General features: G+C 42.8%; 1 protein-coding gene across 6 annotated transcripts in view; it reads right to left on the bottom strand.

The window, feature by feature from the left end:
* The window catches only part of LOC122417597 (follistatin-related protein 5-like), a 191,888-nt gene that overhangs the window by 165,310 nt on the left and 682 nt on the right, over nucleotides 1–25,896 (bottom strand). For 2 of the 6 annotated variants that reach the window (XM_043431235.1, XM_043431236.1), the window contains exon 1: nucleotides 25,599–25,632. The exons of 1 other annotated variant lie outside the window; for it this stretch is intronic. In XM_043431235.1, the coding sequence (XP_043287170.1) occupies nucleotides 25,599–25,617 (19 nt within the window). In that variant the 5' untranslated portion in view covers nucleotides 25,618–25,632. Of the gene's footprint in view, nucleotides 1–23,561; nucleotides 23,992–25,598; nucleotides 25,633–25,896 lie in introns of those variants that run through there. 3 more of the 6 variants (XM_043431238.1, XM_043431239.1, XM_043431240.1) reach the window with 2 other exon arrangements.

The following is a 25,896-nucleotide window of genomic DNA, read 5'->3' as shown; positions in this document are numbered from 1 at the left end:
CAAAATCAAGTGGAAGAACAGAACGGAAAATGAAAGTGAAGGAAAATAAAGATGAAGAAGGAGGAGAAGAGACAAAAATTCCGAGCGGGAGATGGGGAGATGTGCTTTATTTTCGAGAAATGAGAGATGCTAGAAACATGTCCCGAGGGTGATGCTGTAATAAAATCAAGAGCGCCGCTCCCGGCAGACTCGTACAGAGAGTGCGTATCTTTTTGAGGACGTTTACTCCCACAGGGTAAATTCAACCGGAGTACCATGAGTTCTCGTCTATTTCTTCTTAAAATCTTGTATTCCTACTTTGTTTGTTTTTTTTTTTTTCTCTTTTAAACTTCAGTGTTTCTTATCATTCTCTGAAGCTCGATTCACGAGAGTAAAAATTCCACTTTCATACCGCAAACGCCATTCCGGTACATATGCTCGAAAGGATTTTACATTTCGACTCAAAAAATTTCGTTATTTACCATCTCCTTTCTATTCAAGAAAAACGAACGGTTCTCCACAATTGCAGGTTAATTTGCACAAACGTTTCAGAAAAATATGGACTGTAATTTTTTTGTGCTCAACCGCAGTCAACCCGGAATCAAATGATTAAAAAATCAGCCAAGTATTTAACTAAAAATGTTTCTCTATAAAAGGCTCACGGATGTGCAGTGAAATTGAAAAAAAAAAGAAAATAGTGTCCAGAGTGGAAGTTAACGAAGGCGATATAAAGTTACACCGTGGCGTGAAGTTTCGTTCACCTGTAACGAGTTGTAGCACCGATATTTATCGGGTTACCGGGTACGTCAAACTCGGATAATTAAGATCGACGCCCTCGATTCTCCTGCGGAAGCGCTCAAAAGTCTCACGACCCACGGATATCCGTTTCTCTCGCCGTCAGCTCGGTTCTCGTGTGTGTATATATGAATATACTTGGGTGTATTCCGTGCTAAAAATTGAACCGGTCTGTCTCGAAATAATGATCGATCGAGTTCGCAACTACCACAGACTTTTTCCTCCGCGCCTCTCTTCTAGTTTAGCTTTCGTGTCGGAGGAGAATAAGCCTTTTTGTTCGAGAAGGAGTTGCGAATATGAAAAAAGTAAAGTGTCGATAGAGATTGGAAAAAAAATACTGAATGCTGGATCGAAGGCAAAATCGGGGCTCTAAGCTGTTTTTGAAAAATCCCATCGCGCGGAAGGGGAAACAAAATTGCTGGCAACGGAGCGGCAGTCGAACTTTGCAAAAGTACAGAACCGCGAGTATTTGAAAGAAAAAAAGACGCGAATGAAAGAAATGGGAGGGAAAAACGGTTCACCAAAGACGTATATGAATTAATAAGTGCGAGTATTCTCAGAAGTTGTGATAAGGAAAAGCTCTTAACAAAACGCACTGTATGAAGAGCGGAGGATCGATATTTCGTACAATCTAGAGATGACACATAGGGCGAAAGCATGCATGCGCGCAATAGTATAAAGCACGTAATAGTCCGAGTGGCGAGGAGCCAGGGGCGAATTTCGCCTCATCCTCGCAGGGAGATGGAATCCTTTGTGCTTCACCAAGTGCAAAACAATAGGGATGACGCATAGAGAATGTGATTCACTCGCGGTGAGAGGACGAGGGAGAGCTACGAAAATTGGAAAGAAACTCAAAACCATTTTTCTACCTCCCTTCGGTTTGCATGGTCGCTCGACCGCACGAATTATTCTCCAAAGAGACCCTTTCGCGGTCTAATATCTCAAAGGGTGACTTTATTAGCCATTGAAATATTAATAGATCTTTCATATTTTCTCTCTCGGGAAATGATATTCGAAGAAGCGCGTCAATTCGAAAGTCCGAATTCGGCGTTTCGAAGGAGAAATCAATTTCCCATTGTACTGACCCAGAAATTTGGGAAAATTGTTTTCCGCGAAATTGCCAGTATCGGATTTCATATAATTTCGAATCGCAACTTGAGGAATTTACGGTCGGAGTCGTACGTGTTAATTTCGATACGAATCTTGGCAATCGTTACGATCTAATTGATGAGAGACTGAAGGGCGTACTAAGATCGTAGCCGAGGGAAGGGAGGAAGAAAGCCATCGAGCAGCAACGTATAGAGAATTTGAATATGCATCGGAGAGATCCGGCCGTTTCATACTGGAAACGGGCGAACGAGCCAGTTCTGCAGCAATTTCTAGTACGGAGAGAGAACGCACACCGTTTCGCGACCGGTAAATTAATTAATCCGATTACTAATTGCCACTCGGCTCGTTAGCTGGACGATTAGAGTCACACCGTTTGTGCCGAGTGCGCGCCTCGTTATCGTCAAAACACCTAAACTAAACGCCATATCGATTATGACGAAACGAAAATTCAACGAATTTCTTTGAAATATGGGTGGTGTTTCAAATATAATATAAATACAATATGAAACGTATGAATTTTCAGAGCAAATCTCGCGTGGTCTCGCCGTCGATACCTTTTATAACATTGTTTCGTAATTGATGAAAAAAAAAAAAAAAAAAACCCATGAAATATCAGTTTCCATGTTTTAAGGTTCAATACGAGTGAAAATAAAGTGAGATATATTTCAACAACTGTTCGGCGAGGGTTCAATCGAACTATTTGATTCGTATTAATGATACGCATAGAATTGGGTAAAATAGCATAAAGCGATTATATAGAATGTACGAATAGGCCGTGAAATTTATAGCCACGAAAGATAGGGTGACCGCAGGATCAAACCAGGAGAGATAGGAGTTAAACGGATGCAATTTAGATAAGGTAAATTATCCCGTGGAGGGGAGATGAGAAAGGGAAGGGAGAAAGGAAAGGACGTCGATAAAATTCGAGATGGACCGCGAGGTGAGGGAGAGCAGGGTGCGAGAGCAGGTTCCTGAGTCGTATCACGAGTTCCTACGTACGCCACTACACCACTAATAGCGAGTGGTTATACGGTAGGAGGTAGCCAGCATTAAATATATGTATATGCATGCATAAGAGAAGAAGCGCGAGGAAGAGAGCGAGCAGTGGAAAGCCTGAGTAAATTTGTCCCGAGAACGACAGCGAGGGTTGGTTATATTGGGAACGGTGGAAAGGGAGAACGAGTCACCCGATCGTGACTAAGAATTTAGGGTGACGTATGGTAATACCGTGTCTGTTCCAGGATCGATAACTCCTTTCGAAAGGTCTTGCCACCTGAAACCACCATTTTCCACCGATTAGCGATTCTAACCAGCCCATTCGAGTCCTCCCTAATTAAAAGTCCATATCGATCGCACAAACGATTCGTGTACAGATCCGGGTGTTTTTCGACTGCTTGTTTCTCGATCGTTTCTTTGCCTTTTTTTATTCCATTTTTATCGTATATGTACAAGCTTGAAGGACTGTGCGAGTATTTTACGAGGGAGAGAGACGTATAGGAAAATATTGTTTCAGCTCCATCCCTCCCATTATCAAGACCATTTCAGTCTTTCAAGCATCCTATTTTCCTTTGGAGCCGCTATTTTCTCCCTACCACGCATTGTTTCACCCTCGTCTCGTTCAAGCCAATTGCCCATTAATCTCTTCTCGGATACGAGAATTACTCGTACAACATCCCCACAAATAATGGCGTCAATGCTGCTCGCTTCCCCTTCACACAGATTTACAACTGTTTCGCGATGTCGAGCCCGGAAATATCGAGTCTGCGGTTTATCGATTTTTATATAATGAAGAGACGCGCGGTGCATTAAAAATCTACCGAAATTATCCTCATCCGCGGAGATTCTTCGAGCATATACCTTTTTTTCTCGAGCCTCGCATCCAGACTTTTTTCCCTTCCGGATCGATGCGTCGCTTCGTAGAGCGAGGTAACGCGCGCGCGGTCAAACTATACGAATCCTCGAAAAGTTACTTTTTTTCTGCGGGCGACTCTGCAAAATTATTATTTCATTGGAAGCTCGTAGAAACTCGTTAAATATGGCATGAGAATAAAAAAGCGTTGACCGAAGCTTCATAGAAGGCAGTTACATCGACGTGAGCTCGTGCTGAATAAAAATAAATGAATAAAAAAAAGCGAGCCCTCTGCGCGGAGGAAAAGTATGTACGAATTGGGAGAGATAGCGCGAGGGGAGAATGGGGAGAGAAAAGCGACAAGCGAACGCGTCGGTATCAGTGACGCAGCCAGCCCCTTATTCCCGACCCTCTGACGCGAGAGCTTTGAGTGCAATATTCCGATTCGGCGATAACTCGTTTACGAGCGGCATCTATTCCCCCCGACCCCTCGTCCATCGCGTGTCAACGTTAAAAGGGGCTTCTCGCCAGGCTTTCACACGAGTGCCAACTACACGAGATGACGTCGCGCGCTGCTTTCTCGCTTGAATCATTTACGCGGATTACAAGAATGAAAGCTTTTCTACATCGTTCGTGTTCGCTTGGCAAATTACGAGACTTATTCGCGTCCTCATAAAATAAACATAATCATAGAGAATCAAACGAAATGTAACGCGAAAAAGAAATCGTTCGTTCGTCCTCCTCTGGGTCTTTCAAAGGACGTAAATTTCGTACTATTTGTTTCTCAAGAAATGCGAGAAGAGTCTCTCTCTCTCTCTCTCTCTCTCTCTCTCTCTGGAAACGCGCAGTCTTTTCATCGGTATAGCACGACGCAAACGTTGCATGGAGAAGGCTCGCCGCGCGACTATGAATCAAGTAAGGAAACTTCGATCCTCTAATGTACGGAGAGTGAACGGACTGAGTGGTTTTCGTCAAGGCCTTTACTCTGTGTAACACCTCTCATGGATATGCTCTGTGTGCTTCAATCAATAATAAGTGGCAATATTGCTCTATATACAGCAGCGACCAGACATTAATTCACTTTCGAAGGGATAAAGTAGGAGAGACTCTCTATTGGCTTTAGTAGTATCAAAGAGTCGATGTTAAAACGCGGAGGGTGGATAGGGGCGATTGAATTTACGATGCATACCAACTCCAACAGTATTTCACTAATCTGTATGGAGCTGCTTGCGTCTCTGCGCTTTTCGTTCCATCATTTCATAGAAATTATTTATTGAATTATCAATCAAAGTGTGCTCTGGCTCGAGAGCTAAAAAGCCATTGGAATAATGGATTTAACAGCGCGATGTGGAATATCGAAAATTTTGCGAGAGGACCTCGATGAAATCTTCAGAGGCAAAGAACGCCAAACCCGATATGATGCAAAAAATATTACATTGATCGTTATCATCGGGATCTGAAAGATTCGTATTAGCGCATTTATCGAAGAATTAACGACGAGAAGAATACAAATTTGGTTGCATCAGCTGGGGAGTTTTTCGAGTGCAGCCAAGTTTTGAAAAGTTTGAAAAAGCACGCGTGTTCCACCGTTGGAAGAAGCTTGTCTCTCGTGTCGAGTGAAAAGTTTCAAACAAAAGATTTCTCATGGTCGCGAGTCTGGTGGTATAAGAAAACGTATCCGTTATCAACATGTTCCGGAGGGATTTACGCGACCGACATATTTATTGCTTCGTGCTGCATTCGCGTCTCGGCCCCTTAAGCCTTCTAAATTCGGGCGACACAGCTAGCCGAGCAACTCTTGGAGAAGGCTTTCTTCCGCACATATTTCGCTGTATGCCCGAGGTTATAAACTTCTCCGCTATGCGGCGTTGGAACGAGCTCACATATGGCCTCTTTCTCGGCTCTACTTATAATTTCCATTTGACCTTCCGACCTGCCGAGCCAAAACCAGAAGATGTTTTTTTATATTTCTCCGCGTATTCTGCTCCTTTCGCTGGACAAAACTTGTCGACTGAGCCAAACTCAAACTTTTCCTCCTTTTTTTCTTATATCTCTATGAATTTTACTTTTCGAGACACCGCATAAATCTTTAACTACCATCGCGAAACCACTTCGCTTCTCGCCCCATCCATTTTTGCATGGCTTTCCTTTTCTGTTTATTCTCTTTTTCTCCCCGCTACCGTGAGTTATTCGTCATAATTTACTTCTCTTCGAACTCGCGCGGGCGCATCAAAAATTCATGTTTCATCTGCCATGAATATACCGCACGGGTACACGTTTCCCGTGCTCAATGCGGCTTAGGTTGTTTCCCGTATTGCGATCTTGTTCAATATTTATAAAACGAACGAGATATCTCGAAACAGAGATTCGATAGTTGGTAAACTTGTTAATTATACACGCCGCGGCTCTGCGGCATTTATTATATTATTCGGCACTTTCCACGTTCTCGCTTTATTTACATACGCCGTTTCCATATTTTGTTGACGCAAAAATATTGTATCAATATTTATTATGGTTTCGGAAACAAATTGTCGCATTCCCAACACGTAAATCGTGTGCAGAAAAACAAGAATTCTGAAGCATAAAAATCTATGAAAAAACATATAGTATACGTGTGCGGTTCTGCTCTCACTCGCCGACTCCGAGATCGAGGGTTGAAGTAGCCATTGGCTTTATCAATAACCAATTTACCATGAAAAGAGAGGTTTTTCGATGCTCCCGCACAATTGATTCTCTCCTCTCCTCGCTTTCCTATTCTCCTTTCATCATCTTTCAACTTTTATACCGGCCTCACATGTATTTGATTCCTCCTTCCTTTCACTTTTATCCCTCACTTTCGCGACTCACCGAAAAATCTAATCCCCTCTATATCAGTCTTTCTCCATTCGAGAAAAATTTTCTGTGCGGCATTACTCCCCAAAAAATCGGATTCTCCATTCATTACGTGTCCTATTGAGTTGCTATTTTTGTTCTCTTCGCACGAGTCTGTCGGAAGGGCTATCGCCTTTCGAGGGCTTCGAAATTCGAAATGGCAATGCGCGAGTTGTTCCTTCTCAAATTCTTTACTTTATTTCTCCTCGGATGAAGAATAATTTCGTAAATTTGTAATAAATTATTCAATAATTGACGAGTTTTGCGTTTGCAAATAGTTGAGAAACAAAATAAAAAACGAGCCCAATTCCGAGCTGATTTCCAGCAGTTATCCAATGTGCCGGGTAAATCCTTTGAGCAGTTGTTAATTGACTGCATGGAAAAAATCGAGCAAAGTCTCTCAAGAGCGCGACGAACATTAACGAATAAATAAAAACAGGGAGCGTAATTATGCGTACGAGTGTGCACGCTTACAAATGAATCAGATGGAATAAAGTATTCTCGCGTATCCCTGACGCTGCATGATTAAAGAGGTACGGGAAACGGCTGTATGCACATGTTTTTATACACGCGGTACTACATATTTGCTGGATGTAAAAGGGAACGAGAACTTTGCGCCGTTCGCGTGAAAATTATGCCAGCTCCCTTTTACCGCGATTTTCCTTTTGATCACAACCCAACCAACAAAGGCCCCCTTAAAAGTAATTCCGAGATCGCTCATAGAAAAATCTCTTCCTGCATTTTCTGTTCCCAGCATCCCGAGCCCGGGTATAGTAATTGTTTAGTTTCATTTTCGTTCTATTCCATTTTTATTTCCTCGCTTGCACTCTGCTTTTGAAATTAAATACGATTTTATTAGTTTAATTTCGATTTAAACCCGACGCTAAAAAAATATTCTCGTTCGTCACGGGATATTCATCGATTTTGCTGAATGTTCGACATTCCAATTCCGACGGAAAGGAAGAGAGGAAACGAGGTAGAACCAAGGTCTTAATAACTATTTCAACTTCATTTGCAAAATAAATGGGCTCCGACGTGATAGAAATCCGAATTCGACGAGTGCATTTTCGTTAGAATATCGGATAGGAACACTGTCGCATTTCGTTATCCGACAATCCGTTTCGACCAGCCAAATATCCCCGAGTCCTCTCGTACTCTGATTGGTTCGACATTGTTCTTTTTTTTTTTTAAATTGGAAAAATATGAAAAAGTGAGTCCACCCGAAAACGTATAAATTGTGATCAATTAAAATGAATCATTTGAAATAGATTTTATACGAAAATAAATTCGAGGTATATTATGATTTAACTGAAAGTATTTTTTAAAAAATGCGTAAATTGGTCTATTTGTGTATGAGAAATGGAGGTATAATAATCATGCAAATTGTTCGACCGAGCAGAAGCCAATTTCTTCATGCACGACTGCTGATGATCTTTTATTTAATGGAATTTCGCACGATCCCGCCCTATCGAAAACGATGACTCAGTGATTTAACGTATGCGCGTGAATGTGAAAAATTTCATACATTTCTCCATCGCTCTTTTTTGCCTCGCTCCCTCGCATTCATTTAATCTCGTTTTATCATGTCTCTTGGTGCTTACCGCATCGATTCACCCGTCCCCCGACTTCGAATCTCTCCCGGAGAGGGCTTCGACAATTGCACACTTTTTGGAGGATCCGAATAGTCGCTTGATTGCAAAGGTCATTAAAGAACGATGGGAAATGATAATGGTAAGTGGATAGTAAACGAAAAGTTAATTCCAAGAGGAAACGGAAGATGAGAGGGGATTAAATATTAGATTGCGGTATTGAGAGGGCTCCTTGGCGAGGCGAAAGGATTCGTGGCCTCGCTCTATATACGGATAGAAGACAATTATGACAATTTAATTCGATGAATTCGACTAGACACGCACGAGAGGAGGCTGGAAACACCAGGGCCAATTTAATTTTCACCAATTCGTTTTGAGGCTCCGGCGAACGAGGCGAAAGTCAGCTGACGGTGACGAAAACGGTGAGGCAGCGTCGACGCCACCGTCGCCGACGACGATGACGACGTCTACGTCGACGAGGAACTAACTGAATTTCGAAAGGACAAAGTACCTGAGGCTACGGAATGCAATTATTTTCGTCGACGATCATTTCGGCTATCGGAGACACGGTTAAACGAGAAAGAAAGAAAAGAAAAAGATCGTTCAGCGACACCACGAATTTACACGTTCCTTAGCTCATTAATAATAATCTCTATTGAATTATTTCAATCGAGGCCGTAACCTTTTTTTTATCTCCAACGAACTCGGCACGAGCCACACATTTATCGAACAAACCAAGTCATTGATTTCGTACCCGTATATTCATATTAGGAATATTCATCGTTCATACTTTTGTATTCGTTACAGATTTAAATGATCGATTCCTCGTTCCCAACGTGCCGCAACGAGATTCTATAAACGTTCGTGTTCGCATTCAGCCCGCAGATTTGTTTTCCTCTAGCAGTGTGTTTGTTCTGTATACGCACACCTTAACAAATTAAACAAAAATCGAAATAATCTGTACTGCCCACGAAAACATCTGACAGCTGATTCACGTTCGGGTGATTTGATAAAAAAATATATTGAATATTCATGAATGCACAATGATCCCCGGAGGGGCAATTATCCAATGAAAAGCAACAAAAGCCTCCGGGCTCAAAATTGCATTATCGCAAATTGAAAAAATTTGTTACAAAACGTTTGCGGTCCCGTGAATCAAAGTTTTTTTGTCCTGATTTTCTCAACGCTCTTTCATTCCGAAATGTACAGATTATATTGTTTATTTAACCAAGCCAAATGGAAAAGTTCTCCTCCCATGCTCTTTTAAAGCATTTACGACGATCCGGTTTATACACAAAAACGTTGATTCTAGCTATTATACAGAAGACACGCATCGGAGGTTCACCGTAAAATTGTTTTTTTCTCCCCGAATGAATAGCCATAGAAAAAATTTTGTCTGAACTTCAATGCCAACATTTGGAAGGTTCGAAATTCAATTTTTCATATTTTACGGAGTGAGCTTTTTACGATAAATCGTTATTTTCGGACCTCGACGCAAAAAGAAATCATCAAAAAGTCATTCTCCATCTTTTTTATTTCATTTTCATGAAGTACTATATGCAGCAGCATTCTTCGAATGCAACACATTTATCGGTTTCGTGATTATAATAGAATTTTATGACAGTAAAATCACACGACGAGAAATTATAAAAAAGATAAAACAGAGGCACTTTCGGAGGCTATGAAAAATAAAAATACCTGAAAATCTCTAAAAGATGAAATTCCACAGTGAAATAATAATATTACTTTTGGAAATCGATAGTAAAAAAGAATGGCGAGGTCAGAGGATAAAAGTCACCCTGCAGGTAAAGGATGGTGCGTGCGCGTATTGCCGGAATGTTTGCATTGGGCTGCGACGAGAATGCATTCGCGAGTACAATGGGCCAAAATTATTGGCGCGTCGAGTTTTTTTTTTTTTTGTTCCGTCGTCCATGTCGAACAATCGGATGTATAGGGAGGTAGATTTTTCGGTAGTTCTATGTAAGTTCGATACATCATTCGTTTGGAGAGCTTTTGTTTTCAATTTTTAGTCGTCACGCTCGCACGTTGGGATCGTTCATATAAAATTTCGGTTCAAACATCGATCCATTGTTCGGTAAATTTAAAAGGCTTCGATAATTTTTCCACTGGCTCCTCGTGTTGACGTAAATCGCAAGGAAATTCCAGCTTTTCAACAAACTCCGAACGAATGAGAGATAGAAAAAGGTCGTCCAATCAAATTGAACGAATGTTCGATGCTCGAAACGATCCTTCGATCGGCGCGAGGACTCGGAGTCAACTGAGAATCCATGCATGTTCTCGGTGACTATACTGGAATATATGTGCCTCGAGAAGAACCCTCGTCTCGTGCAATCCACTCGAAATATATATGGACTATTCATAATTTTTTCGATTCTCGAATACGTGAATTCTGCTCTCCCAATATCACAGAGAGAGAGAACGAGGCAGCTCACGCGAATAAAAATGAAAGTGTGTGCTTGTGGCGATGGTGCGGAGCGCCATTTGAGAGAAATGAGAGCTAAGCCCCTGCGAAATGGGAGGGTTGAAAGAAAGGGGTTGAACTCGAGGATTTTCGCTCGGGTTCTCGACCTCATATTTTATGCATCCTCGAGCGACTCCTGGGAGAATCCGGAAAGGGGCGGATAGAGCGTTTCGGCTCAATCAGTCGAATTACAATTTTTGAATCGTTTAATCGAATTTAATTTGCCAGATCGACGCGATTAGTAATATTTCTTAAGTGCCACGCGCGTCTCGATCGCGATGCCGGAGCGGATATAAAAGTCGGAAATATTCTCCTCCGTATAGGTATATAACGTAAAAATATCGCGTTCTATATGTACGGAGAACGCTGTGAGGAGTCTACTCGAAGTGGCACATGTCGCTTTTTCTTTGCGTTTTTTTTGTCGAAGCGCGCTGCGCGTGTTGTGTCAACACGGGGTAGCGGAGCATTGAGAGCATAGCTGCGGAAATAGAAACTCGAGCATTGTTGCATTGTTGGACTCAAAAGGCTGCGCAATGCGGTTATAATAAGGGTTGTGAAAAACGAGAAGAGAATTCCTTTGTGATAAAAGACAGGGAACGCTCATCATCTCACGAAAGCGGAAGCCCCCTCCACCCCCTTGGCTATATCTCCCACGCGACCAACCATGCTTCGGTCCATATCTGTACATATGTAGCCCGGAAACGAAGAAAAAAAAAGTAGAACGCAAGAGCTGCCTTGATGTCCGTTCACCCCGATGCGGCTACAAATTCCCGAGACTTCTTTCCTCGCATTATCAAATGCGCCAATGTTGTGAAACACTCCGTGGACGCGTGAAAACCTAATTTATAGACGCGTCGCTCTTGTGAATCCATCTTGGATTCACCGGGTTCGATGAAGGAAGAATGAACAATCGTCAAAATTTTAAATGAGAGGATTCGTTAGAAAGAGGTATGCAACGAGGGTGTACCAAGGGGATCGTGATACATTGCGCGGGGTGGGGTTCCGTTTCAGTGGGAGAGAGAAGTTGGAATAAGCAGCGCTGCATAATGGAGAAAATAACGAGTGCTCAGCTGCGATCTTGGTCCGCGCAGTGATTCTCCCTCCCGTTCCTACCACACGATGTTCCGCGAGCCTTGACGACGCTCACGGCAAATACTGAGGTGCGCGGACGAGAGAGAAAATGTATGATCCAACGGGACACAAAGCACATCGCGACTCATAAAGGCGGAAACGACCGTTACGAATTGATGCCAACTATCCCACAGAGAGCCAACCTCAACCGTACTTTTTACTCCCATCAATCGTTACGTTTTACAGTTTTTCAGGGGTGTTATGAGGTGACAACATTTTTTTGGCAATAAAAATAGCGAGTCGCCGAGGATGCCTTGACGATGGCCTACTTGTTTTATTTCTTCATTAACTTCCGGAGGAAGCGCGAGGGATTGGACGTCGATAGGAGAATCCAGGCCTGATAATATCATCCGGTCGAAAATCAATACTCTCGTTTCTGTAAAGTCAAATTCATATGAGGAAATCTTGGAAGGATTACAAGCAGAAAGTTAAACCGGGCTAATTACACAAAAGACCGAGCCGTAAACAATAGGTAGAGCAGCTGGTTAAACTAAAGAGTTCCGGAGCGCAAGGTTCGCGAGCTTTGCCTCGCAGGCGAGACTTTGTTTAGTAAATACGTTGAGGGCTTCTAAGCCCATAGGCGGAGAAGGCGAATAGAGGGAAGGAACGAAGGAGCGAGAGAATAAAGAGGAGAATCGGTGGTGTCGGAGGCGCTTGGTAGGAGGTCGGGGCGTTAGCAAACACGGGGACCAGAAGGCATCCCTAATCCTGAGAAGCGATAAGTTACGTACTCAAGTAGCCGGGGCTTTGGCCTTGCCAGTCGGGTAGGTAACGACGGCAAAGGTAGAAAGTAGCCGCGTAGGTCGAGAATGAGGCAGAAGGAGAGAAAGAGAGGACTACGCTTTGGTTCACCCAACTACCGGACTTTACCTTCAACTTGGTAAGCCCGGTGCTTGGAAGGGTCTTGTTGCCCGTCCGTGGTCGCTTATCCACCGGAGAAAGCTTCACGTCCGTCGACCAGCGTGGACCAAGAATAAGGGAAGGCACCACCCAACGAAGGTGTTCCGAGAAAGCCATTCCATACTCTTGCGCTTTAATGATAGTCTTACCCCGACCTCCTCAAATCCCTTCGTGCTCTTTTTGCCGCCATCTTCTTCGCCGACCAACTATCCGTGCGACTCTATTAAATCCATAAGAACGCAATAATGCGGCGGTTGATCGAACATCTTTTTAACTGCGGAGGGGCCTAAAAGCTCTTTGCTTCGTGTCGGAATAACGATCAAATTATTGTGAAAATTTGCAAAATTTTGACAACCCAACGAAATTTCTTCCTCCCGTGGATGAGTTCCACCTTGTTATTCCTTTTTGCGACTTCCCCATTAAGCGGCGCAAACGAGCAGGTTTGTGGCGTTGCAAAGAGCTCAAAGCCCGCAGCGGTTAGGGATATGAGATGTCGAGTGCACATTCACCTTTTTGTACTTCTAATCCGCGAGATTCTTTGCATCGCTTATCCTTCGTTTTAAAAGGACGAGAACTGCCCGGATCCTGGTGGTTGGCAAAGAGTTTGGATTCTGTGTACAACGAGAGAGCAAGAGAGGATGCGAGCAGACAATGGAGAGCCGGTGCATAATGGCCGGCAGTAGGTTGTCTGCATGCCGGGTCAAAAGTTCAAAGTGTGTGTCACGTTGCAACGTATATTTCAGGATTCCTATTGATCCCCTTTTCTCCTAGCGATCCTCTATCTGGCCACACACGTTTATGGAAGCCTGCTCGTTGCTTCGCCGAAAGCTCCGACCGAAACTCCTTGCAGATTTAACGAATCCTGACCATTGCACGCCTGTACAGGATGACCCGGAAGTTGGCCTGAACGTTTGCGAGATAACGGAGCCGTAAAATCCAGAAGGAAAATAAAGTCCTCACACTCGGTATTTATCAAGGGGTGATAAAATTCAGAACAATCGAGTTTAAAAATACCAGAAGACGGAACAAGAGTGAGAAGTGTCCGCTGCTGAATCCAGACGTGTGTCCTTTATCGTGTGACGTTTTTGTTCACATCGATTCCGGCTGACCCCAGGACATTTCTTTAACCCTTTCCTGCTGGCTCTTCTTTCTCTTTTACACGTGTACTTTTGTCATTATTGATCCAGACATTCAAGTGCGGAGCGTTATGTGCGCGCGGTAAAATTTTGTTAAAAGAGAAGAAATAACACATTCGCTTCGAGAGACAATCACATCTTTGCCCAGCATCCCTTCCTCTCTTTTTTTTTTTTTTAATTTTTTTTTTCTAACCAACGCAGCCTGTCTCCATTACCTTTGTGTTTCTTTATTTTCTCGCCAAATCACCGATACCGACGAATAGGGGCGTATAAGGAATCGTCCCCCTTTCCCCTAGCGAAAACGTCAGTGGCAAAGCCTTTCGTATTCCCGACTCAAGAAACGAGCATAAAACGGAATTTCCATTTTAGCCGGAGGCTCTTTCTCCTCCTCGTTTATTCCTCGCATTTCGTGCGTTTCGTTCTCCCTTTAACCCCCCCCTCCGTGCTGAGCCAATATCCCGCTTAAAGACAAAGAAGGAGACAGGCAAAGAGAAAGAAAAGTCGAAGCTCCGCGAGTCTCGCGCGGCGGGTGTAGAAAAAAAAGATACGCGAGTTAGAAGCTTGAAAAAAGCCTGTGCGACCAGACTAGGTACGAAAAAAGTCATCTACAAGGATTACCATCGGTCTCCTATTTCCTGATTCCACGGATATTCTACGCGTTTATACTTTCTCACTTTGTTTTTACCTGCTCTCTCGTATTTTCAAAGTATAAAAATATAGCCACGGCGACAGTGATCGACGAAAATGTCGTGAGAAAAGAAATTGAATTTCATTAAATCACGCTCCAACAACGAAATTAAATTTTTTTAATTATTTCGTAATGCAGAAAAAAAAGATTCTTTACAAAGTTGTTACTTTTCAGTGATGAATAGAACATCATCTCGAATCATAATCTATTCAATCTCGTGTATACACTGGAAAATTAATTTGAAAAATCAAGGTCTATAATGAGAATTTTGAGGATGCGGAATGAATTAGCACTTCGTGATATAGAAATGACTTAAGAAAGAGCATATTCATCCGCATCTCAAGAATAGAAACTTGGCTGGATGAGACGATAGTTTCCCAGTGAGCTTACTTTCGGTGTTCGCCATTAGTAGTAGCGGAAAGAGGGGCGGCCGGGGGGGAGTGTGGAGAAACCAAGAGAAGATCTACGCGAGGAGGTGCGCAGTGGGAGTGAAACAATTTATCATTCTAAGATTATCTCATCCTCCCGTGAATTTCCAAGTTCTCTGACCTCATCTCTGTCTCCCCATTTATCCGGAACTTCAACGCATTTCCAGTGTGTCTTACTTGCTGACTATACGGTTTGCAATCATCCCGCGAACAGGTATGAAATAACCTTTGGAGTAAATCCAAACTCGACGCGTCAAATTTCAAACAACCGCGCACCAACGAACGGCTCGTGATTACTCGATTCGCACTAATTATCCTAACGACCAAAGTGTTGAAATAGAAAACACATTTTTCAACCACATGACGATTGCGGTAGAAGCGCAAAGGAACTTTACACCTCGTTGTATATACGATTTTGTAATTTCTAGTGCGTAATTACCGGCCAGTTCGTATGTGCGTATGATTGGAAATATTGAATAATTTCGAACGAGGATTTATGTTAATTAGAAATGAGAGAGGACGAGAGTGAGAGGCAAATGAAGGTATATAAAGAGTATCGCAACACATTGGAGAAGCGTATATTCGATTGTGAGAGTTAGAACACGGTTGGATGAAGAAATATAGGGATGCCGGCGAGGGAGGCGAGGGAGGAGAGATTTTGGGAGGCAGATCGGGATGAGCTATTATGCCGGATAGTCAAATAACGGTTGGAGAACGCGATGTTATAGAACCGCACAAGCAGCCACAAATTCAAACTATTATTTCCGCCGAGTTAGTCATCCCCTCGTTCGATATACTCGAATCGGATGATAATCCGGAATACGGTCAGCCGCGTACAACAAAAACATGTCGTGTAAACGTTCTCCGCTTATCAAATGCGAGATATATAACGCCCCTCGAAACCATTCGAATCCGCGTCGATATTTTGTTCGTCCAAGCGTTTAAAGACTCGTCTACTATAATGACGAAGAACAGAGCAAGAAAATTTGCATTCGTCAATATATTGATTGGATATATTGCGGATCTCAAGTTGAGCGATAAATATCCATATCGATTTCTCATTTCGTCAACAATATTTGCCCGATTGGGATGATGCTTTTTAAGTCGGGATTTTCACTTACCCTCGAATGGTCTTGGAGCGAATCTTTCTCCCGAAAGAGGTGTGATACCATCCCCGACTTGGAGTATATAGCACAACGCATGAGCGGTTGTAAATAACCGGACTTAAACCGATGCAGAGAAAATGTCAATGAGGAAGAAAATGCTAGAAAAAAAGACGCTTACGCGGAGAGAACAAATCGAGAAACGCGTTTAGACGAATAAACGGGAAGGTCTAACGGAAGAAAAAAGAAGAGACGGAAGAGGTTAAAAAGGACGTGCTGGATGGAAGAATGGTCGAGATGGCGAGACCGAACGGTCCGAGCTACCTATAAGGTACTCCCATAAATCAGGCGGGCGTCGATCCGCTTCTTTTTCAGCTCGTCCCATTCGCTCTTCTATACTTTCTATACATGCGCGCCCACACATATGTACGTGTATAGACATATCTAATTGTTCAAACGAAACACATACGAATTTGGGACACGATTCTCTCAACTTGTTCGTGTTGTTTGGTTAGCGGCTCTGTACAGATGGGGCATCACTCGATCCACCGAATATACGGAGTGTCCTCGAATTCGCTTCGCGACGCATTCCCAGCCTGGTGAGTCGTGGAATCGTCCGGTGATAAACTTTCTCGAAAGTCAATTATGACCAGTCGTATCCTCGGCAGCTCATCATATGATGGGTGTCAAAAATTCGGAAGAAAACAACATTTTCTTCCTCTTGAGGCAAGCTCGGTCGACGCCGCTATCTCAAAGAGTTGAAAGCTACTTTTAGGATTCCTTGTACAACGTCGGGCATCGGATAACGGGATCGAAGTGTAACTTCCGTATAACCCTGTCGTGCTTCGACGTTACAAGAGATCCATTGTTACAGGACACTGTGGTCCTTCACGAGAACGATTCGAGATAGAGGAAAAGAGAAGAAATTGTAGGAATAAAAAAAAAAAAAAAAAAGTAGTAGAGTGCAGTGCAGGCAGGCACTGTTTTATCCCGATGGACAATGGAACTGGATAGATAAAAAAAAGACGGCGTAGCCGCGTCACCATTATCGGCGTATCCTCGTAACTCACGCCGAGAAACTTCGTTTTTTTTCCATTTAGTCGATTTTTGAGTTTGCTTTCTAGTTTCTCGTATTCTGTATGTACATTTGGGGTACCATGCGCATCCGTTAAGGATCGATGCAATTCGAGATGTCGCGCGTTCTCGTTGCTGGACGACCGGTCTCGCGCGGTTATTTTAGTTTTTTTTTTTTTGTTGAACGATGAACGAATAATGAACCGCGAGTCGAATGTACGATCGGATCCGGATCGATGAATATTTTTACTTAGTCATAAATCGCAGTGTCAAGAAAAAAAAAAAAGAAACGTACGCGGAGAAAAACCGTACAAGTGTGAAAGGTAAAAAGCTACCGCGCCGGGCGTTTGCCTAGTTACGAAAATGATCGAAGCCATAGAAAAAAGTTGGAGCCCCGCGAGCGCGGGGTCTGCGTTTTACTCGGTTGGTATAGCGAAAGCAGGTGTCCACCTATGGGTGCTGTCTCTAATGTCGAGGGAGCTTAATTGGATTTTATGGGCCAAGCTGTCGTCGCCTCTGACACCGCTGTTCCACCCACCCCGTTCGATCTTGCCGCACACCCCGCGAGCGAGAAAAGTGAGAAGAAACGAGTGATGAAAAAAGAAAAAAAAACGACCAACACGCCGAATTCCTAAAGTTTCGAGAGACTCTTATTCCGTTGTATCATTTCGACTGCGTCATTTACGCTAGCAAATGAAAAAGAAAAAGCTAACGGAGACCGCAAAGACTCGAAACACCATTACCAAAGCTGGAGAAAATCGTGACTTCTTCGAATGAAAGTTGAACGTTTATCCGCGGCGGCTCAAAGAAAATAAGAGTGAAAATGCCTCATCGTGGAAAAATGCATTAGCCAATTAAGGCGTAACGCCTCCCGTTTCATTCCTACCTTCGCGGAGTCTTTCAGCTGACAAAGCTTTTGTTGCATGGATCTTCTCTCTCGTAAAATAATAAAAGCCTCGCGAGAACAAGACTCGACAAAGTCGTCATTTTGTCTGTTTGCTCTGTCCAACCCTCCTCATGTTTTTCTTCCTCCCTTTATCTCGCGATATTTCTGTCGTCGTATTATCCGCGCGCATATATACTCTCTTTTCTGTCCGTTTCTCAAATGAGCTTACGTCCATAAACTCGCAGCAAATAATATGTTTTTTTCTCTCTATCCTCACAACATTTTCTATAAAGTTGACAATGGCTCGAGCCTCTCCGCGCGCAATAATGCGCGCTCGTTTCACCAAACAAACGAACACCACCGTTCCAGCATTCCCACAAATGGACGCGTTAATTTCAATGGAAATGGGCTCATCACAGTTGCATCGAGTTGCTCAAAGTTGTGCATTTATTACTCTTATTATCATTAGCCGAAACAATTACCCTCCGTTCTCAATAACGGTTAATCTTTTGTCTTGTTTCGTTCTGTTTTTTCTCTCGCGACATTGTCAATTGCCGCGTACAAACGGCATAAAACCGGATGAGCAAATGCGTTTGAACGATCGACGTTTGTCCCGAACAAAGAGAAAATAACGTGTATATTTCTGGCTGAAATGAAGAGAAAACGTAATACGAAATGATGCTCGGATGTGCCACTTTGTTGGCACGAATTAAATAACGAAGCCATTGAGTTCAAACGGAATACGAGTCACTTGGTACGATCCGACGGGTTAAAGGGGGCCGAACGCGGACATTGATGTGGCTTTCGCGCTCTCTATATATACCATCTATACGTACTTTCCTCTCTCGATATATGTCTATCCTCCGCATAGCCCAATTCCGCGACTATAGCCTTAAACACTCGAGATCGATTCTTCTTTTATATATCGATGTCGGATCGTCCTCGGGTTTTCTTCCTCGAGGACACAAACTTCAAATTAATCTTTGATCAAACACGGAGTGGCTCGACCGAAAACACGAACGAAAGAACGATGCGTGATGAAAAAATATTTTTCAACTTTTGTCTTCATCAAATTGTTTGGATACAGAATTTAATCAATATTCCTTCTGTATTTGTGGCTTTATATTCATCGCGTTACGAGATAACAAAGAGAAAAGTTTGCAAGATTCGTCAAGCCAGCAAGCCAGTGCTCGAGTTATCTATACTCGAAAGCACGATATTAATCCGCGAGAATGGAGCAAGTTTGCTAAACAACGAATGAAAGTTTAGCGCTCCCAGCCTTTTCATAATAATAAGCTTATCATTGTTCGAAAAGAATGTCTCGCCCTGAAAAACAAGGACCTCGTTCCCGCGAAAGGTATATCTGCTTTCTCACAACTTCTATTAACTCACCTCGATATCTCGAATCCTATACAAGCGAGTTCGCCCGATATTTTCACCCGACCGAATAAATAGAGTGTCAAAAAAAAAAGTAAAACGTTCGATACGAACAGAGTCAATAATAAAACTGTTTAGTTTCGAGCCGAATAATCGTTTGAACAGAAACTAAAATAACCGCGAGTACCTATAGAGCTATAAAAAGAAATACGTATAAATTAACGAGACCTCTGACCTTTTCGATATGTCGGGTCAAGCTATACAGCTGTCAAGCTCCCTAGCCTGATTCTGTCACCGACGGATATCCCACTCACCGACAGACAACAGAGGCTCGCTACTGCGGCCTCGCGTCAAATCCAATACCGTACGTTCTGCGTCAATATAATAACCCGGCAACCTGCTACCTTCGAGGGAGTCGCCCGACACGATTGAACTACTGAGAAAATCTTGAATCTCTGCTGCCCTCTGGCACCGTTTACTTTGATTCGCCAGTACAATGCTCCATCGTCATATTCGACGTGGCCGATGAGATGGAACCGGAAAATGAGCTCGTATATGGTCTGTCGAGTTTCTCAACTTTTTCGCACGGTTCATTGTGCGAGGTAATATCTCAACCGACATCGAGCCTCCCTCTCATATTTGTTTTCAATTTATGAGAAAGGTAATCACGGCCTATCGACCTGCTTGCTATAATTATCCCGGGCTCGCCGAACCGTGCCAGAACCAGATGGAAAGAACAACAAGTGCCACGTGTTCGCTTAGCGCTTATGACGAAGAAAAATCAATAAGATAATAGCTCTTGAAGAACTCCCAGCAGCATGGAATTTACCGAGCGGTATAGAAATATTCTTGAACGTGAACTCGATTCTTCATTTACGGGAAACATGAAAATTTTAAAGAGGACATTGGGAAATTTGATTAATATTGATATATTTTTCTTTCGCATTCAAAGCCTTTCGCAGATAATGAGGAAAATTTTAAATAAGCATTTTCGAATTCTCCGCACCCGATTCGTAAAAGCTGAAAAAAAGAAAACGAACAAATTGAACTCTCAGCAAATAAAGCTCGCGCGCAGTGAAAAACAAACGAGAAAGTAGGTACTGTGGTCGGTTATCGCGGAAAGGTATGTTTTCACGATTTGAAGCAGGGGTCGCAGATTATTGCGGGACACGAAAAAAGCGATAACACGAACTCGGCACGTCGGACGGATGTTGAGTTTCATAAGAAGGCAGAAACAGAGGGGTGTTAATGATATTTCGTGCATACAATGATTGTAGTATACGTCGGTTGAACAAATCTGAGGGAATTTAAACATTCCGATAGCGTAACTCGAGGCTCGGTGGCTTCTTGTTTCCCAGTTACGTGAAACACGGGAAAGCCCTGCGCGTGTTCCGGGCTTAGGATCGTACAGAGAGTTCCAAAGGCATAACCACCGCAATTCGGCCTCGAAAGGCTGACAGTAAATTCTCGTTTCATATTTTTCAACGGATTTTGTCGCTACGCCTCGCCGCGGAAGCGAACTCGGCGAGTACCGAGTTTTGGTTGAACCTGTATATTCTGGAGAATCTTGGTAGCTCTTGTTGCGACTACGTAACCTCGGAGTCGCGAGACTCCGATTCGGGAGCCGGAGTCTCTAAGAGCAAACAGCATTTCGCTTAAATTCATTCATTCCCTGCTGGCCCGTACTGTTTGCGGTGCAAACGAATGGTTTATTTGCCGTGCACCTTGGTCATACGTGCTGGGAATACTTTCCAACTATATACCCCCGCCAGCCGGATAGCTTTATCGATTTTTTAACATAGCATATTCGAAGCTACGTCCATTAACGAAGAAATTTACTATTCCGATTCATCCTCCCCGCGAATTATTTATCTTCAAGTACTCAATCTGGATTTCCATCAAGATTATCGCCATCATAAAATCACCGCATAATGACGCGAAGCTTTCGGCGTTGCATCCGCGTATTTATTTCCATTATATGAAACTGTATAAACAAGTTTTCGAATAAAATTACTGTAATAGCCAACGAAATACTTGGTGCCAGAAGAAAAATAGATTTTTTTCAACGTAACCGACAACGTCATTTCATCGTCTAACACAAATAATTTCTGGTCGATCGATCAATCGACAACGCATATGAAAATCGATGTATGCTGCGAAAACTCGAATATGCGATAAACACGAAAAATAATAGTAAAGAGGGTAATTTTGATTGGGGCGCGAGGATGAGCCGCTGATCGACGCGGTTACGTTGCCGTGGTCACGCAGCGTTAAGTGAAAAGTGTCAGTTTGGTCAGACCAGTCGCTACAAGGACCGAGAGCCGGGCGGGTCAGTCTCTCTCGCTCTGACTGATGCTTCGCTCAGTTGGCTGACGCTACCGCCAGATTTCGCACGCTCCACTGTTACGCACACATACGCGCGTAAACACATAGCCCGAGATTTGAAACGAGCCAGGCAAGCATATGCAGCTGGTATATCGCAATACACGTCCGTCAAACCCTGCTCGACGATGCAATTCAACCTGACATGGGGCAAGCTTCCAAATAGCAAGTTGCACATTTTCAACAAAATATCACCATTCAATTAATCCCCGAAGAACCGAGAACTAGCAAATTTCCAAATTCATCCATTTCTCAAATGAATAACGTTTCTGCAATGACGTATTTCTTTGCGAATGCTAACAAGATTTTATATAGATTTTATATCTCAAACGCAGTGTCATTTGAGATATTTTCAAGTGCATTCATTTCTTACGAAGAAACGAATGATTTTTGATAATTAAATCTTCAGCAATTCCAAGTTACCTCAAAATCATCAGGATCGTTGAAGTGAAAATAGTTTTGAGATATGAAGGAGCGATTTGTTGTGTTGTCCGAATGGTTCTCCGATTACACAGCTGTATGTAGTTTACGTAAACATTCGAAGCTGGACCCGCTCTCGACAAGGCGAGGGAGAAAGCACAGATAATTTTGTTATGTCTGTAAACATCCATTACCGAGAGCCCGAATCTTCAGAAATAAAAAGAGGAAAAATATAGTATTTCGTCGGAAAAAGTTGGGCTCGATTTCCGAATATTTACTCCGTGTTTTCATGCAGACTACAAATATTGACTCGACGAAGGATCGATGTTTTTCAATCGGGCAAAAAAGTACTGTTGACAAAATTTTTTCGATTAATCCGTTTTCCATTTTGAAAAATGAAAAAAGTTTATCATTCTCGAGCGACCGACCGACGTCGTTCGGACGTATGTTCGGAAGCGCGATGAAAAATAAAAAGACATTATGATTGATTCACTGGTGGATTTGAAATTCAGGGCCTTTTTCGTACGAGAGAAGAAACGGATGACACGACGCTTGTAAAATAGCGTGAATTAATTACAAAGTTTCACTTGTTCGAGCGAAACGTACGCAGAGTTTCTGGCAGAATATTCAACACTCGTGTCAATGTACAATTAGAAAATGCATAGTCATGTGAGAGATGCAAATTAGTCGAGAGAATCTTCATCAAGAGACCAAATTCTTTGAAAGCAAAATCACTTTTGGTTCACGTAACTGAGTAATTATTTCATATTTATCTCAACGCGACTCGTTATAATAGTCGAGAAACAGCGTTCATGCGGAGAAGAATTTTGTTTTCTTTGCTCTCATAATTTATCACTTTAATGTGAATTTTTAGAAATGAATCGATTGAGCGATACGTGAGGTTTTGATCCGTCAACGATTCGACCAACGCGTTAATTTTGTTTACTTTTGAGCGAGAATCCTCTTTTCAATGATAACGACTATTGGCAACTTGGTTGTTTCGTGATTTAATTAGATCGTTGAATCGAATTGGGTAATATTATAACGAGAGAGGGTAGCAGCGAATGTGCGGCTACGCGAAGTATCATTTGCAGCTGGGTATCGCCCTCGGTCAGACCGACTTGTAATTAACCGGGACTATTAATTATTTATAGCACATTTGTACCTGCAATTATTTTAACGACGAGTATCTGCTTGCTGGGTAATAATTAAAGTGACCATTGCCAAACAGCGGCAGGACCAAATTTTCAGAGATTTTTCTTTTTCGCCGGAATAGCTGTCTGTGTATGGAAATGAGGCCGGACGCGGCGAGTCCACGGGGGATAAAAACAGAGGGGAAGAGATTTTTTTTTCGTACTTACCGTTGAGCAGTCCGGACGAATCGTCCTATTCCAAGCGCGACTGCCAGACTCTCACGTTGCGTCGCCTTCCTGCTCGTACCTTTCCTAATTATTATTTCTATTTTTCAATATACAACTATTCTTATCAATTTTTTTTTTTTTTCGTTTTCTTCAAATATTCACAGACAGAAACAATTCATAGATCACTGGATCACTTGTCACACACTGATCATTTAAATTCAACGATAAATAAGAAAACTAGCCTCGAGAGAAAAAAAGAAAAACGAAAGACTGGTCAGCCTGAGCGAAACGGGTAGTTGGAGCGAGCCCGGTTTCGTGCGGAAATATGTAACGACGAGAAAGAACGCTCTGCTCACGTGATAAAACCGAATACCGAATAATAGTGAGAGGGTGTACTCCCTGCTGGAGCGCTTACGCGAAACTGCGGACTCCGGAGATATCGCAAGCCTGTCCTAGCGCTTGCAACGTCGCTTCGGCCCCCCTCGAGCCCGAGTGGGGGTTGATAACTACCCCTGCTTTTACCGGGCGACCCTCCTGCCCACCCCCTCGATACAGCGAGCCGCACATTCGCCTCGGAGGGCTACGGTGTGTCGCTCGTCGCAACGTACACCCTTCAAATTATGAGTAGTGCAATTCTCGAACTATTACCAATTCATGAATCCTCGGATTATCAAAGGAAGCAGCCTGCTTATTTATTATTTTTCCAAAACGCACCGTTCACGAGATATTCGTTGAAAACCGGCGACGAATCTGGCCCGTCGCGTTCGCCACGCCTTTTCTCGCATCGCACCGATTCGCTGACTACGCGCTATTCGCTATCTCATTATCAGAGCTTTTTAACATGAAATAGTAAAGCACTTTTCTTCTCGGAACGAAATTCTCTTCGAGACTGTTGAATCTACGCAAAACTCCCATTATCAATGAATAAAAAGTAAAATTTGCTAAAATGAAAGAAAAAAACAATATTATATTCCAACGAAGCTTGAAAATGCGTGTCAAGCGTTTTTTCATTTCGCGAATATCGCTCGAAAGGACGAATTTGAATTGACAAATTCGTGGATGTGAGATATGCGTGTTGGCCATCAGTAATGGTAGAGAAATGGAGCATCATCAGTTTGTGTGATACGAGAGACGGTTGAAGGTGATAGGCAAATCTATGAGGGCACTCGATACCCTTGTTGACTCGCCATCACGATCCCCGTGTACAAATATATATATATATAAACATATACGTACAAAGCGACACCTATTAGCTCAGTTTGACAATAAAGTGGATTTCCATGAGACAATTCTACCGGACGTCACGAAGGATGAAAATCTAGCGTCCGATAGATCCACTAGATCAAATTTGGAGAGGCGTAGGACAGGTGCAAATCTGTCATTGACGTTCAGAGCTCTTGAGCATTGTTTTCTCCAACGACCATGCATCGTTGATATTGCCGCGATGATGCACCCTATTTTATCTTTTAACTTTGCTAACTTTAATTTTTGTTCGGGAAGCGAATACTTTGTCATTTCTATATGCCGTCGTTGATAAAGAAAAACAGGTTCGATCTCAAGGAATATTGGTTTTTTTGGCTTTGAGGCAAAGGAATGATTTACAATGGAATATCGAGTCTCTTCTGAAGTTCATGCGTAGGTGGCCAGCCGATGAAACATTTCATGCGGCAGCTTAGAAGATCCGAAGTCGTCGAAACAACTTTGAAACAAAATCGAGAGAATCGTGTAACTCTAGCCTCGCTTAAGTTAGCGAAAAGTCATGAATATTCTATCGGTGATAGTCAATTAGAGACCCCTGGCTCTGGCTAGTTCGGAGAAGGCACATTTGACTATTGCCTTTTAATGCGTCATGCTTAAGAATCCTGCTCATGACTCGGAGCTCCGTTGCTTTCCAACTTTTATTTTCCTGGTGAACTTTAGTCTTCTCCTCAGAGCTCGTCCTCTAGCCTAAAATCGTTTTCTGCCATTTTCCTGGCAAAAGCTTTGGACAGAACTCTCCATAAATGACAAGACGGTACTGACTCTCGCTTTAAATACCTTTCTCATGTTGGTGCATGAATAAATGTAGATCGTTGAATAATGTCTCGTTCGAGAGAAAACTCATGAATGTTTTTCCGGGGATCAAATCTACAAAAATGTCTCTGGAATTTTCTTGCGCATCGTACGGGCTAATGTTGAAATAATTTCTCACTCGTTAAAACATAACCACTGCGTTGAAAAGGCAACGAAAAATACGAATATTATTCGTTATTTTTCTCTACTTCGTCAACGTTTCTCTTTACCACGCATCGGGCCGAAAAATGTTCACCTTATTGCCAACATTCTCATTAATATT

The sequence above is a fragment of the Venturia canescens genome, chromosome 10 (assembly GCF_019457755.1).
Source record: "Venturia canescens isolate UGA chromosome 10, ASM1945775v1, whole genome shotgun sequence".
Classification (NCBI taxonomy): Eukaryota; Metazoa; Arthropoda; class Insecta; order Hymenoptera; family Ichneumonidae; genus Venturia; species Venturia canescens.
The sequence above is the reverse complement of the archived record's forward strand: the minus strand, read 5'-3'. Positions and strand labels throughout refer to the sequence as shown.